Here is an 11444-nt window from a genome sequence, read left to right as displayed (position 1 = left end):
GAGCGCTCGCTCGGCAGTGCGGCACTTCGAGCTCCACGGGCACTGCTTCCCCAGTTCACCGCGCGGGGGCGCTCGCCGGGCGCTTCCTTTCCCCGCCTGCCGCCGGCCAAAGGGAGCCAGGACCGCGCCGCCCCCTCCACGCACGTGACGTCGTGCGTCGGGACGCCATGCGGTGACGCAAGGCTGTTGCCGAGGAACACCGCCCGGTGCGCCCGCCTCCCCTTCCCCGCCGGAACCCCGAGTGCGGCGCCGGGGACGGAGGGGCCGCAGGGCGACGGACAGCCGAGCAAAGGACGGGCGGGCGGGCGGCGGGTCCGCGCCGGAGCTAGCGGAGCAGCGTCCGTCATGGTGCTCGTCAAAGAATAGTGAGAGAGCGAGCGAGCGAGCGGGCGGGCGGGGAGTTCCGCGGGCGGCGGAGGACGGGAGGGTTCGGGCGGGCGTGCTGGCGGCTCCGTTCCCGGGCCCGCAGGCGCCGCCCCCGCCGGACCGCAGCCAGGCGCCGAGGCGGGAAGCGGGGCGGGCGAGGCTCCCTGGCCAAGGACCCCTGAAGGTCCCGCCGCCCCTCCAGCTCCTGCGTGACAGGGCGGGATTGGCCGGGGGGCAGTTCGGCCTTGGCCGCCCGGGACTTCCCGCTCCAGCCGCCCCCCCCTCCCGGCTCCCCCGCGTGACCTCCGGGGGGCAGGTGGGGGCGGACGGGATCCTCTGTCCCGGCGCGGTGTTGCCGGAGGGGGCTGGTCCGCATGGACCGAGCTGGGGGGTTGCTCCGCGAAGGGCCCGCAGCGCGGAAGAGCTCGCCCGTCCAGCCCGCCTCCGTCCCTCGCTGGCGGCCTTGTGGGTCGGTGCGGCTCCGCCGCCCCGGGCGCTGCCGCTGGGAGCTGCTTGGCCCCGGAGAGCCCGCGGAGTGATGGTGGGGCGGGCTGAGATGCCCTGCCGTGGCTTGCGCCGTGAATCCTTTCCCTGGTGTGTGTGTGTGGGGGGGGAGTGTTGGTCAGGGCAGCGGCGTCAAAGTAAGCCAAGATTGTCTTCTTCGGAGCGGGCCGAAGGTAACTCGACTGCGGATCCCTGGATCGTTCCCGCGGGTGTCGGGTTGCTCCTCTTGCGGGGAGCGAGCCTGCTGCCTAACTGCGTTTCTTCTGCTCTCTTGCAGCCGCGTCGTTTTGCCTGTGTCAGTGGAGGAGGTAGGTCTTTTGTGCCGCCTTCTCTTGTCTGCATTTATTTTACTTTCTAAACAAATTTATGTGGCCACCCGACTCACACACAGATGACTTCAGTTGGCTTACAACATTAAAAAAACCAGTATGACACCCCCCCTTCAGCAGCAGCAGCAAAAACACATTGGGATGGACCACTTGATCGATTTCACCGGTGGGGGGGTGCCCTCAGCTCATTGACAAAACCTTTTCTTCCTCATCTTCTCTCCATCTTGGTCAAACTTGTGGTTATCGCCAAAGCTGAGGAAAAATAAATGGAGACTAATATTCCCTCCCTCCCTCCCCTTTCCAAGACATCTAGCCAAACTTGGGGGGTTGCTGTCTGGCCTTTTGCAAATTAACCATGGCAACTTCTGCCTTGGTAGGCAAGGAACTGTCTTAGATGCAGTAGGGGAACTATTAGGAGTGGAGGGGAAACAGGGAAATGAGTTCTTCAAGCAGTTCCTAGCAATTTTGGGTGACGTTCTGATACACTTGTAGAAAGGACAGTTCCGTTTGCCTGTGAGCCTTCTTGGGCCCAGAAGTGTGATCGGCTTTCCTGCATGACAACTCTGCCCAAATTTAATTTTTATTTGGGGGTTGTTACTGTCATTTTGCAAGAATTATACAGCTCTTATGTTGGTTGTTTTCTTTCCTGAGCTTTTTTTATAGTCAGGAACAAGATTGCAAGAAAGTTTGTGTGAAATACACTTATTGTATCAAAATTGGTTTCCTGAAAAAGCATTACTGTGTTCCTTTTTGGGACTCTCTCTTGCTTTTTCTCAAGCACTGATTGTCCAAGAAAGTGGCCAGTAAACTTGAGGAATTCATTATTGCATGATCTGGTGATAACCTCTCACTGGAATGGCTATAAGTGGTTGGAAAATTCCTGGAGGACAGGTCATGCACCCTCCTTGAGGAAGTCTTTTTCTTACTGTTATTTTGTTCTCCCCCCCACCTTCTCTGATTTTGGCTCAAGTCTTATCAGGTATCCAAGCTGGGTGGAATGCAGGGGAGATACCATAATTAGGACATGAGTCCTAATTATGTCCTAGAAACAAAGGAATGAACCAACTTTTATAAATAAGTAGCTTTTCAGCGGGTCCACTTCTGTATCCCATCAATACTAGTCCGCCCTTGCAGTTGTTCCTAATTGTGCCTCCCTGATGGGGAGACATTGACTGTCTTTCCACCTGCACCTCTCTAGTCCCCTCTCAGACCACCCTACAACTCCGTGTTGTAACCCTTTGATTGACAGTGCCCTCCCAGTCATCGCCACAGAGTTGTCACGTGTCTGGCTGTGTACTGCAGGCTGGAGCAGCAGGCCTCCCAATGCCAAGGGAGCCGCCGTAAGAGGTGTATGTGAGAAACGAAACGCTGGGTCCCATCCTCATCCCGTAGGGCTGCGCTTATGCTCTTGTCTAGCCGTCCTTTGCCATTCGTTCGTGTTTGTGCACTCGCCTAGGATCAAGCTTCTTGTCACATAAACCTTCCCATTCTTCTAGTCCTCTAGATTGTGCCCTGAAGTGCCCAACCATAGTCTTCAAATATGTGTTGACTACAGTGTCCATAATCCCTAGCTGCCATTGGAGGAAGTCTACCAGAGTTCCTCCAATGGAAGGTGCCCTGGAGGGTGTGGAAGCCACTGCCGCCGCCGCAGCAGGAGGCTCCCTGGCTCCTCTGCTCTGCTAGAGGTTGTCACGAATGGGTGCCAAGGTGGGCCTACCTCTGAAGCCCCTGCCAGCAGGGCAGTTCTACAGCCCTGTAGAAATGCTTTACGGGCAGAGGCTATCCTGGTCTCCTGACAAATGCAGAGCTGAGGCTGCCCCTCTGGAGGTGTCTCTCGGGTGCATTAAATTTAAAATTAATTTAAAAATTTAAATAATAATAATAATCACGCAAGAGACTCCTGGGGCTGCAGGAGAGATTGCCCGGGCTGGTCACTGAATTAGGCTTTGTTTGGGCACAGTGTGTGTGGGTGTCTGCTCAGTCGCCCTCTGTGCTCCTGCAGGAGCTGCTACTCCTGTGTCCTCCTGAGGCATGGATAGGGGAGGAGGGGGCTTTTGCCAGAGGGGCTTGCCTCTCCCTTCGGGGTGTAGGCCTCATGCAGGAAGGGCAGGGAAGAGGGCTAGTCTGTTGGGACAGCGGGCCAAAGAGCAGAGGTAGCGAGTCCTTCTCCCCCTGAAAACAGCACTTGGGATCCCCGGAGGGTCAGGCGTTGCCGTGAGGGCCCCTAGCTCCTCCTTGTTCTGGTGGGGCCAAAACAAACTGTGTGTGTGTGTGACCAGCAGCCTGTCCTCTTCAGGCCTGAATTGTACCTTGCAGAAGGGGAGGAGATGTGCTGGGCAGGCAGTTCCCATGGAAACCTCTGCTCTTCCTTAAGCCCCGATGCCCTCCGGTTGGCCTTGGGGCTCTCGGGCATGGCTGGCGGGCTGGGGATGCTAAGGCTCTGCAAAGGGGGTGCAGAGTTAGCTCAGGTGGACCTCCCAGTGCCCCCAGCAGCGTGGCAGTCATTTGCAGGCCCAGAACTGCAGGATCCTGCCCCAGTGCCCCGCCTGTGCTTTGCTTCCCCCCACACCTCAGATATGAGCGTTGGGTTCCCGGCCTGCTTGCTGGCTCGCTCTGTGCTCAGCCCTCCTGTTTGGAAGCCACTAACTGCTGTGTTTTTCCTCCTCCAGTACCAGGTGGGGCAGTTGTACTCTGTTGCTGAGGCCAGCAAGAATGAAACTGGTGGGGGCGAAGGGGTGGAAGTGCTGGTGAACGAGCCCTACGAGCGAGACGGGGAGCGGGGGCAATACACACACAAGATATACCACTTGCAGAGGTAGGTGGCATTGGAGGATTCCCCCCTCCCCAGGAAAAGGCCAGGGGTACAAAGAGCCAAATCCAAAAAAAGCTGGGAGATTCCTGGTTGCTTGGCATTCACATAAATCGGCCATCAATGCTCACAGAGGATAAACCCTATTTACCTAACATTCAGAAGAGAATAAAAAATCCAGGAAGGAACTAAAAATGCCATCCCCTCCAGCATTCAAAAAAGCAAAAATCCACACCAGACAAACCATAAGACAAAAATCAATAATCAAGGAATCAATTAGGAGGAAATCGACCCATCTCAAAAAACAAAAATAAAAAATTCCTGGCAGAGCAACTAGGGGCATCCCTCCCCCCCCCACATTGGTGATGTTCCCTAGTTGGGTAATGAAACGTCTGCAAGCAAAACACCTGCTCAGAGAACACCAAGGACCCTGCAGGTCAGCCCTGAGCTGCAGATACTTTCTCTCATTGGGAGTGGAGTCTTTGTTCTAAGGGATTCCCTCAGGGCTTTCCTCTGCTTCAAGCAAACCTCTCAAGCGGTCACTGCTAGCCCTGCCCACCTCTGCCGCTGATGGGTCCCAGCTTCTCTTCCTGTTACTACGGAGATGACCTGCCAGTTTATAGTCGAAGGTGAAGGGGCTGGGGGTTTGGTGCCCTTCTGTCCCTAGGAAACCCTTTTGGTCCAGTGACATTGGGACAGGCAGAGGGAAGGCAGGGTGGCACCCAGGTGCCTGCCTGTTGGGGAGGAGCTGGGGGGAAAACCTCTCTGCTTCTGGAAACCTTGCTTACTCTTGAACCTCTAACCACCACAGTCACTAGCAGCAGGAAGAAGAGCAAGCGCATCCCGTCGGCGGGACCTTTTGCTGGGCTGTCTGGGTGCACTCTGACCTCTCCTTTGTCCTGCAGCAAAGTCCCTCCCTTCGTAAGGATGCTGGCCCCTGAGGGTGCCCTGGACATTCACGAGAAGGCTTGGAATGCCTACCCTTTCTGCCGGACTGGTGAGTTCTGCCAGGGCGGCTGCCACTGCCTTGCCGGACTCCGCGTGGCTTTCCCATCGGTCTTGGGGATGCTGGCCCCCTTTCCTCCAGTGGGAGGTGGGACTGGTGTTAGGGAGGTGACCTAGGCGGGTCTGCTCTTGGCAGCTGTTCGATGCTGTGAGCTGCATCAGAGAATTTCCACAGCTCAGGCTCAGCCGCTCTTCTGCCCACTCAGGGAGGGAGGAAAACCTCTGCCAGGGGCACGGCACCATTTCAGGGGGAAGCCTGGCCATTCCCTCCCCGGAGCATCAGCCGGCCTATGGCTGCTGGGCAGCCCAGAAGCAGCTTCTGGGTCTGGGCCCTGCTGCCCTGCAGGAGCCCCTCAGCTCAGCCCTTCTGAGCTGGTGGCCTTACTTCCCCAGAGATCCTTCCCTGCACAGCTAACCTGCTGTTGAGGCTCGGTTCTGCCCCTGCCCTGGCCTTTCCTTCTCCGCGCTGCCTGGCTCGTTTGGGCTGCTTGAGGCCCCGCAGTCTGGACAGTGGGAGCTGGGTGTTCGGCGCAGGGCAAGTCTAGGAGGGCTGACCTCCTGGATTAGCAAACTACAGGCCACCTTTCATCAGGAGTTGCTGCAGGGGATGGAGGCTGTGTCCAGGGCTGGGAGGACTTGGGTCTGCTTGGAAGCTGCTGCCCTGCTGTTCACTGGAAGTTTAGCCTCCGCCCCTGCTTTGGGGGGGTGTCCTCGGCCTTTGAGATGTCCAGGCTGCCTGCACATCCTAGGAGGTGGGGACTCTGCGTGGCTCTGTGTCTGTGCTCTGAGTGTGGGGGGTGGGGGCTTGCTGCTGCTGCTACCACCAGGGTCCTCTCCTGCGAGAAGCAAGTGAGGTGGCAGCCGGATACAGGATCTGCCACTTTCCCCTCATTAATCATGGAGCCTGGCGCCAGGGCATCCAGTTACTGCCCAGCACAGTCCTGGTTTGGGTTACCTGGATTGAATTACCCATGAGTTATAAGTGAGGGCGGGCCAGGGCTGTGGGGAGGGCCAGGCTTTTTCGCAGAGTGGGAGGGGAATGCTTACCTGCTGGAGAGAAGAGCTCTGTTGGTGTTGCCAATTTTCTCAAGTGGGGGGAAATGAATCCAAACCTGAAAGGAGGCCACGGGGCTTGGCACCAACCAGAGCATGGCAGGTGGAGACACGGGTAGGACCTCATTGTGCCTCCCCTGTGTGAGGCTGGTGGAGGCTGACCTTAAAATAGGAATCTTTGTGCGAGGCACTCCCTGGCAGCCCCCCACCCCATGGGGTACTCAAGCTGGAGGAGGCAAGTGGCAGAGCTCCCTGCTGCAGAGGATGAAGCAGGGACTCTGGCCAGGCTGGGCCCTTCCCGCTAATCAGTGTTGCTGTTGGGGGGCCGGGAGCCGTGGCTGCATCCCTGATTAAAGCTCTGTCTTTCTTTCCATGTCTCGGGTTTGGAGCAGTTATAACAGTAAGTAGAGCTTCCAGCCCCTGTTGGGTAAGTGGCTGGACTGCCAGGGACATGCTGGCCTTGGGCGCACGGCCGGCGGTACTGGATCATTTTCGTGGTCTGGGCAAGGCAGGGGCTCCCTTTCGAATCTGGAGGGCCCAGAACTGAGGTCCAGAGAGCTCTCACAAAAATTTTTTTACTTATCAGTCAGCCCATCTCACTGTCTGAGGTAATTCTTGGCGACTTATGTAGGGTGCCATGGGGCGATGGACAGTTCCCGGGGAAGGTCATTTTGATCCCCTTGGATGGCTTGTGAGGCCAGAATGGGAAGCTTTCCAGTTTTTTTTTATTCATCCTAATTTCCTTCCGTGAATTGGCCAAGACTTTACTGTCCCTGCTCCTCACTTTCCTCCAGGCTCTTGGGTCCCCTAGACCCCGCCAGTCCTCTGCCGGCTGTGCCTTCCCAGCTCTGCAGCCCCCAGTTGGGCTCATCACTTCTTAGAGCTGGAAGAGACACCTCCCTTCTCTCCCCCCCCACCCGGGTGTGCCTCCTGGCAGCCCTGCTCTCACCCTGGGGCTTCAGCCAGTTCTTTGCCAGGGGTCCAGAGCAAGGCTTCTGCAGCTGGGTCCGGTGCCCCATTCCTGCTCTCAAGCCAGAGGGGTGCTCCCCCCCCTCAAGTGCTCTCCGAAGGGAGAGAGAGAGAGAGACCCCGGGCGTCTAGAGGTCGGACTGTGGTTGTAGGCCTGGCCTCTCCTTCCCAGCTGAGAGGACTTTCTCCTCTTCTCGGTAGAATGAGTACATGAAGGATGACTTCTTGATCAAAATTGAAACCTGGCACAAAGCAGATATGGGCATGCAGGAGAATGTAAGTGTACTGGGCAGGGACTTGGGGGGTGTCTGTCTTTTGGTTGCAACTACATTGGGGACATTCCACGGGGGCTTTTCTGGCAGGAACGGGAGATGGAGGAGGGGAACAGGTTGTCTACTGCCATATTCCACCCTGTCCCAGCTGGCTCATGAGTTCACTATTCTGATGGGCTTTCAGTGTGTCCTTCAATCAAGTCCTCCCCACGCCCCCCCCCCTTTTTTTTTGCTTTGCAAGGAAGAAGGGGGCCAGACGACACCCAGCTGCCCTTTTTAAAATGTTGACTCCCATCACTTTTGATAGCAGTTTTTCTTGAGGAATTCTTTTGCAACTGCTTCCACCACCCCAAATAAATTTGCTTTCAGGGATATCTTGAAAGCTGCAGTGGAGGAGAGCCTTAGATGTAGACTGAAACCTGCCCCTCCTTATTCCTGCAGGTCCATAAACTGGATCCTGAAGAGTGGAAGAACGTGGAGGCTGTTTATATAGACATTGGGGACCGGAGCCATGTGCTTTCCAGGGTAGGGCAATGCGGGGGGAGGGGGACAGATCGATGGGTGGGGGGATGGCCACCCAGGAGCCACCTGGCTGGAGTCTCTGAGGTGCCCTTGGAGGCCACTCGCCTGCAGTGGCAAGACTGGAGTTGAGAAGGGCATCTCTGCTGGCTTGAAATCCAGGTGGGTGGGGGGTCGCCTTCTGTGGAGCCAAAGCGGGGGGGGGGAATTGGAAAGCCTCTGTCCTGGTTCACATGGCTTTACTGGCATGGAGCCCACAGCCTCACCAGGCTGGAGGGCAGAGAGGAGGAGAGGCAGGAAGGAAGGGAGAAGCCCACTCAGGCAAGTGCTGAGAAGGAGGGTGGAGAGCGATCCTTCCTTAGAGGTTCCTCAGAGCCTGGAAGAAGAAAAAAGCTTCCGGGGTGGGTGGGTGGGAAGGGGTGTGTCTTCCCTCTCCGTAATCTTCCGGTTCCTCTCTTGTCCAATACAGGACTACAAGCCAGAAGAAGACCCAGCAAAATTTAAATCGGTCAAGACTGGCCGTGGCCCTCTGGGCCCCAACTGGAAGGTAGGGAGTGCCTTTTGCTTGTCTGGGGTGGCTCTGGGGCCTCCCTCGGAGTGTGTCAGGGGGCTGAGTAGAACTAGAGCTGGAGGGGAGATGGCCAAGGAGGTCCCCAAGACTGCCCTCCGGACAGCCAAAGCAGATCTCAGTGATCTCTTATCTTTTCAGAAGGAGCTGGGCAAGCAGGCCGAATGCCCATACATGTGTGCTTACAAGCTGGTCACAGTCAAATTCAAGTGGTGGGGTCTGCAAAACAAAATTGAGAACTTTATCCAGAAGGTGAGCAGAGTTTGTGACAGAAGCTACCGGCAGCATTTGAGCAGGGGCTGCAGTGCGCCTGGGCCCTTCGTGATGGTTTCTGGGGCGAGTGCGGCCCCCCCTTGCAATGTGTGGCTGTGCAGGGACTTCCAGCCAGGCTTTTCAGCTTCAGGGTTTTTTCCCATTTTCTTGCAGCAAGAGAGGCGGCTTTTTACGAATTTCCACCGGCAGCTGTTCTGCTGGCTCGATAAATGGGTTGACCTGACAATGGAGGACATTCGCAGGATGGAGGATGAGACAAAGAGGCAGCTGGATGAGGTGAGCCCTTCAGGGATGGGCCTGAGGTGGGCTTCCTGCCTGGACCTGGTTTTCTTTCAGTCTCGCTCACCTGTCCAAGGACTGGAGGTGAACGGCCTTTTCTCTGCCGCAGATGAGAGAGAGAGACCCTCTGAAAGGCATGTCAGCTGCAGACGAGTAGCATGGATTCCTTGACCGTACGGTACGTGGCCAGTGGTGCCCTGCACTCGCTCCCAGGTTCGGAAAGAGGAGCTGCACTGGGGGTGGGGGGCAGGGCTGTTTCCCTCAATGAATTGGACCCAGGATTTTGAAAAATAATTTTACAGGGACTCCGGATGGGGGTCTGCTGCTGGTGGGGGGGAGAGGCCATAAGGCTGAGTGAGGGCCTGGGGGCTGGCAGGGGGTCAGAACCAGGCAGAGCCTTTTCCAGGCAGGGTCCAAGATGTTTCAAGCACCAGCACCAGCACCAGCTCACAGCTGCTTGGCCAGCCTTTCAGCCCCTTGTTTGCTCTCATTCCTTCTCTCTCTCTCCAGTTTGCTAGACTGTCTCCGGGAAGGCCCAGGAACTCCATCCTCTTGACCAGCGGACCGTCTCTGGACATTCAAGCCCTCTTTCTCCAGTTGGCCGGCAACTTCTGCCCCCCTTGCTAATTCTAGTTGCCCTTAATCTAGTGAGCAAATCCTTTGGTCCTGAGCCACGGTGCCCAGGGAAGAGGCGGCCCTTCAGGACAGCTGCTTCTGTGACCATCCCCTTTCCCCTGGGAGGGGCACACACTGGTTCTCATGTGACTCTTTGATTTCCAAGTGGCAGGTTTTGTTGAAGTAATTTTGTGATGTGGTGATTTAAGAGTTCCCCAGCCCCTATCTTTGTTTCCCCTCTTCCAAATCCTGGGATGGCGCTGCACTTGTGGAGACGGGAGCTCAGTGCTGAGCGCCACAAATGCTGGGATCCGGAAGCCTTTTTTCCTCTGTAAAGAATATTCTTGTCTCTGGCCTCTTGGCACAGGCGTGGCTGCTGGCACACGGCTTCCCCAATCACCTTGTGGTCTCCTCTCCTTACCCCACCCCTGGCCTGAGGCCGCCACTGCTGATGCTTCTTTGGGACTGTGCGTCCTGGAGCTCAGGAACAACAGTGGAAGCCCCTCTCTGCTCTGAGAGTGGGGAGGGTCTCACTCATCTGACCAAACCACATTCAGCTCCTCTTTTCCGGGGTTGCCTGAATTGGGGCTTGTGCTTCTGGAGGAGGTCCCCAAGTCCAGCCCTGGCACTGGACTCCCCTTCAGACAATCACATGAGCAAGGGGAGGGAACGCTCACCACAGTGGGGGATTCTGTCTCTGGATCTCTGCCTCCCCCTCTGCAGTGATGTCAGAGGGGAGGTTAGAGTGGGCTTTGGGGAGGACAGAGGCTTTCACCCACCACCACTCTCCCCTATTCCTTGCCAGCCAATTCGTTTCTTGCCTTAAAGTGCAATAAGCAAGCCTGTTCTGCTATGGCCGAAGGGGTCTCCCTTGGCAGGGCCTCTGTGGCTTTTGTGTTGAGCCGAGAGGGCTTTTCAGGAAGTTGGCGGTTCCTGGGCACAGGAGGCAGAATTAAAGCGGGGCTGGAATGTCCCCGGCCGGCCAGGCCAAGTCCTTTGGGATCCGTCTGTGTCCCACTAGTCCTCCCTCTCCTCTGAGGCACGCGGGTGCAGAGTAATCCTCTCTCCTCCAAAATGCAGAGAACTACAACACAGAGAATTATTGTGTGGCTAAGAGGATCTGCTCAAACACGTTACTGTTCCCACTCCTGCTTAAAAGATTTGGGTTTAACACGGAGGCTTTCTGGCCGGTGGCAGTGCATCTCCGGGAACAGATGGTGACATTTTGAGGATGGGGGAGAATTAAAACGACTCTAGTAGGAAAAGACAAGAATTCTTATTAAAACATAAGTTTCTTGTTTAGCAGCAAGAGTAAGACAAGTGCAGAACCCCACCCCCACTCTGTGTTCTGCATTGGAGTTGACCCAGTGCGCCCCTTCCCAGCTGCAGCTGAGGCTCCTGTAGAGCCCCCTGTTCCCCATTGGCAGTGATGACTCCCCCCTCCTTTGTTTCCTGCCAAGGAGAACGAGTGGCGCGTTGTGTTGTATCTGGTTTCGTGCTCCAGAATCCTCAACCCTGAGAGGGGCTTGTGGCAGGGGCTACAGGCCGAGTGTGGAGACGCAAACAGCAGGTTCCGCTTGCTTTGTGTTGTGATGGTCAAAACTCCAGCGGGTAAACACCTCCCCTCCCCCTTTTAGCATGCTCTTGTTTTTCTCTCTTTTCTGCCAAACCTGCAAGGACTCCCTGACTGGTCCAGCTGGGTTCCCCGTGCTATTTGTTTCTCCGGCATCCGCTCTGTAGGATAGGTTAGATGATCTCCATTGTTTCTTTACTGTGAGTTGTGCCTTTTTTGGTCTCCCGATCTTCCAATACAGGCCTATTGGAAATAACTCTTAATAAAATCATAGACAGAAGAGCACACTGACTGAGCTTTTATTCCGAGT

General features: G+C 56.3%; 1 protein-coding gene across 3 annotated transcripts; it reads left to right on the top strand.

Moving 5' to 3' along the window:
• The first annotated feature begins 194 nt into the window (after positions 1 to 194).
• PITPNA (phosphatidylinositol transfer protein alpha) lies at positions 195 to 11416 on the top strand. 3 transcript variants are annotated; one of them, XM_058163875.1, is made up of 12 exons: positions 195 to 365; positions 1148 to 1178; positions 3869 to 4014; positions 4914 to 5005; positions 6459 to 6466; positions 7237 to 7311; positions 7749 to 7832; positions 8296 to 8373; positions 8536 to 8646; positions 8821 to 8943; positions 9056 to 9124; positions 9457 to 11416. In XM_058163875.1, the coding sequence occupies exons 1-11, from the start codon at positions 346 to 348 to the stop codon at positions 9101 to 9103; spliced, it is 816 nt and encodes a 271-aa protein (XP_058019858.1). In that variant the 5' UTR covers positions 195 to 345; the 3' UTR covers positions 9104 to 9124; positions 9457 to 11416. The 3 variants fall into 3 exon arrangements, with proteins under 3 accessions (XP_058019858.1, XP_058019857.1, XP_058019859.1); XM_058163874.1 differs by having other exon boundaries at positions 6423 to 6466; XM_058163876.1 differs by lacking the exons at positions 195 to 365; positions 1148 to 1178; positions 3869 to 4014 and adding an exon at positions 4059 to 4637 and having other exon boundaries at positions 4820 to 5005; positions 6423 to 6466.
• The last annotated feature ends 28 nt before the right edge of the window (positions 11417 to 11444 follow it).

The sequence above is a fragment of the Ahaetulla prasina genome, chromosome 1 (assembly GCF_028640845.1).
Source record: "Ahaetulla prasina isolate Xishuangbanna chromosome 1, ASM2864084v1, whole genome shotgun sequence".
In the NCBI taxonomy this organism is placed as follows: Eukaryota; Metazoa; Chordata; class Lepidosauria; order Squamata; family Colubridae; genus Ahaetulla; species Ahaetulla prasina.
The sequence above is the reverse complement of the archived record's forward strand: the minus strand, read 5'-3'. Positions and strand labels throughout refer to the sequence as shown.